At 32.8% G+C, this 3,761-nt stretch overlaps 1 protein-coding gene across 1 annotated transcript; it reads left to right on the forward strand.

The window, feature by feature from the left end:
• The first annotated feature begins 1,608 nt into the window (after positions 1-1,608).
• On the forward strand, positions 1,609-3,307 carry LOC143570828 (uncharacterized). Its single transcript, XM_077056373.1, has 2 exons — positions 1,609-1,836; positions 2,216-3,307. The coding sequence occupies exons 1-2, from the start codon at positions 1,774-1,776 to the stop codon at positions 3,302-3,304; spliced, it is 1,152 nt and encodes a 383-aa protein (XP_076912488.1). The 5' UTR covers positions 1,609-1,773; the 3' UTR covers positions 3,305-3,307.
• Positions 3,308-3,761: the final 454 nt, after the last annotated feature.

The raw sequence follows: 3,761 nt of genomic DNA on the forward strand, positions 1-3,761 counted from the left end.
TAGAAAAAAAATATTGTTCGACTCATCTAACTACTATATTAAAGCAATGAATAGTTTTCACATGACATTAATTAAGCTATCCACATAGGATTCCACATCAACAGTTTTCAAAATTATAATTTACATCTAATAAGCTATTTAATTTTAATACTATTATCATTTATATAATCATCAACAAAGTTACAAATATAACTTTAAATGTTGAATTTAATGAAGTTTTTATATATTTATGAGTTATAAAATTTTATTTATCATCATTTATATTTTATAAATCCGTAAGGTATGTTATTATGTCTATTATTAAATTTAATTTTTTTGTTGCATCTTTCTAACCACCCATGTATTAACGAGCTACATCCTAGTCATAACAATATTACAAATTGAATGATTTTCCTATTATAAAAACATGATGTGAGATTTTTTTTTAAATTCAAACCACCTAAAAGAACAAAATAGAATATGATGATTTAATCAACAATTTTAATGCTAAATTACCCAGCTTAACACACATCATTCATCGGATGAGATTAAACGTACCCCCTCTTCCTCTTTTTTATTTGTCATACCCGGCCCTCAAAATATTAAATCAAAACTTGTCATATTTTGTCATTTTAAAACTATTTTTTTAGATCGTTTTCTCCTTTTTAAAAGATACACATTATTTTTGAAAAAAAGTGTTTTTAAAAGTTAAACCAAAAAACACCTTCCAATAAAGGAAAAAAAACTGTTTTCTCAAAAAATTTTAAACAATAACAGGTTATTTCATTTTTAAGAAAATGTATTTAAAAAGTAATCATATAACGTTTTTGCCTGTACATGAGATTTATTTATTTTTATTAATTAACAAATTATAGGAAAAATGTTTTTAAATAATGTAAACTATTTCTGAATGCTATTTGAAAAAAAAAAGAATTTTTCTAAAAAAGTTTCAAACAATTTTATGAAAAAAAATGTTTTTGTAAATAAGAAAAAAAGTTATTTTATAAAATATAAAAGGTTTAACTAAAAAATAAAAAATCTAAAACATTCTTAATCTTAAAAAAAACAACAATAACAACAACCATACTTAATAAAATCTATTAATAACAAAACAATTAGCAGGTCTGATTAATATGAGATGTAACAACCTGTTCCTCTATTTCAAAGAATAGAAGTAAAAAAATAAAAGAGGATTGCAAGGGTACATTTAATAAAAATAAATGAAAAGGGGATAAATTTAATAACATCACCCATATAGAAGTTTGTTACTCAAAAGCTAATCTAAGTTTTAAACTTTTGAAATTTGAAAACCATCATTAAAAAAGTTAAATCCCAATGGTTACAAATGTGTTACACTTAGGAGTACACGTGGCATAACTTCTGTGTAGCAAAACCTCCCCTTTTAAGATTCTTCAGTTACTCTCCAAATTTTAAACCATTATTATTATTATTATTATTATTATTATTATTATTATTATTATTATTATTATTAAAACATTAACGTTGCCTCTTCACTTTCTCCATCCACTGCATATCCTGCTTCTGCATGTATATATACATATACATACAGAATCTGTATCTACACCCCACTCATTTCATGAAACCCAGACTCATTATGGTTCAAATTCACCCCCCGATTCATCACTATCACTTTTAATTTTGGTTTTCAAGGGTTTAATTAGGGTTTCTGCTATCCTCTGAAATTTGGGGGTTTTTGAATCTGCGTTTGTTTATGTTAAATTAAGCTCTGATTCTTCTTCGATTTCTGAATTTGGGCTTCTGCTATCCTCCGTGATGGCTGATGTTTATTCAACTTACAAGAAACGAGACGATATCTGTGACGATGTTTGTGGTCAGGTATGCTTATTCCAATTAGGGTTTTACAGCTTCCAATTTTCATAATTTTGTTCATTATTTTTCATGGGTTTTGCCCAATTTTGATGAATTGACGATAATGCGCTTCGATTTCGCCGTAATTTTGCTTCAACTTGATCCGTACCTCTGTTTCTAGGGTTTTAAAGATTCCAATTTTCATAGTTTCTGCTCATTATTTATCATGGGTTTTGCCCAATTTTGTTAATTTTGATGTAATTTTGATGAATTGACGATAATGCGCTTCGATTTCGCCGTAATTTTGCTTCAATTTGATCCGTACCTCTGTTTCTAGGGTTTTAAAAGTTTTGGTACAAATTGAATATATTTTGGGGTTAAAGTTTAATTGTTTTAATATTTGCAGGAAGTAAGCAGGATATCAAGAATCAGATGCATGATTCAAAGCCTTGATTTACGAATAATTATAATATTGTTTGTGATCATACCAACTGTGTGTTTAGGTGTTTTCTTTCATGGACAAAAAGTTACATACTTTTTAAGGCCCATTTGGCAATCACCACCATCACCCTTTATTCAAATCCCTCATTACTACCACCCAAATGTTACAATGGACACACTATGCAAGCTTCACGGGTGGACTGTGCGGGAGTACCCGAGACGTGTGTTCGACGCGGTCTTGTTTAACAATGAGGTCGACATGCTCACGATCCGTTGGAAAGAACTCTATCCTTACATTACTCAGTTTGTGCTCCTCGAGTCAAATTCGACGTTTACAAGCTTACCGAAACCACACTTCTTCGCCATCAACCGGGCCCGGTTTGACTTTGTGGAATCCCGTTTGACTTACGCCACGATGGCAGGTGGGTCGAGAAAGGGGATGAACGCGTTTTATGAAGAGGGGTATCAACGGGTCGCGCTTGAGAGGTTGCTACGGATTGCGGGGATCGAAGATGATGATTTGTTGATAATGTCGGATGTTGATGAGATCCCGAGCGCGCACACGATTGATCTTTTGAGATGGTGTGACGGGCCGCCTCCGGTTATGCATTTGCATTTAAGAAATTTTCTATATTCTTTTGAGTTTAACATCCAACACAAAAGCTGGAGGGCTTCGGTTCATCAATACAAACATGGTAAAACCCGATACATGCATTTCCGACAAGCCGATTACTTGTTTGCTGATTCGGGGTGGCATTGTAGTTTCTGCTTCAGAAAGTTAAGTGATTTTGTGTTCAAAATGAAAGCTTATAGTCATGTGGATCGGATCCGGTTCGCCAATGATCTTGACCCGAAAAGGATCCAGAATGTGATATGTAATGGGGATGACTTGTATGGTATGATTCCGGAGGAGTACACTTTCAGGGAGATTATCGGCAACATGGGACCGATCCCTAGTTCGTATTCTGCAGTTCATTTGCCGGCGTATTTGTTAAACAATGCTGACGAGTACAAGTATCTTTTGCCCGGAAACTGTGTTAGAGAAGCTGGGTGATCGCCGGATGTGGTGGACGGAATAGGCAACAGGGGGTTTAGCAGTGACATGGACAATGCATATTTTGATTGTACCATGCAAGTAGTTAATGCATATTTAGACATGTTACCCTGCAAATAGAGCCACACATGGATGTTTGTGGTGGTGTTTTTTTGTCTGGTATGCAGCCAAATATACCATTGATTTTGGAATATGTTTATTGTCAGGTTTCTGCTTGGTCCCTTGCGATCCATAATATAATTATAGTTGTTTTGATGAAACAAAATCTAATGCCAAACTTCAGGCACACAAACTTGAACAGTTGAACCCAACATTAGTTAAACCCGAAATAGTCGGATTTAAACCCGAACGAGTATTTGGGTATATAACAATTATGGTATTAGATGATACACGACTTTATTTAACGACTATATGGGTATATAAAATTATGGTATTAGATGATACTTTATTGCTCAAA

Source organism: Bidens hawaiensis, unplaced genomic scaffold (genome assembly GCF_021521415.1).
Source record: "Bidens hawaiensis isolate Kalapana, Puna unplaced genomic scaffold, B.hawaiensis_p1.1 tig00025093_1, whole genome shotgun sequence".
In the NCBI taxonomy this organism is placed as follows: domain Eukaryota; kingdom Viridiplantae; phylum Streptophyta; class Magnoliopsida; order Asterales; family Asteraceae; genus Bidens; species Bidens hawaiensis.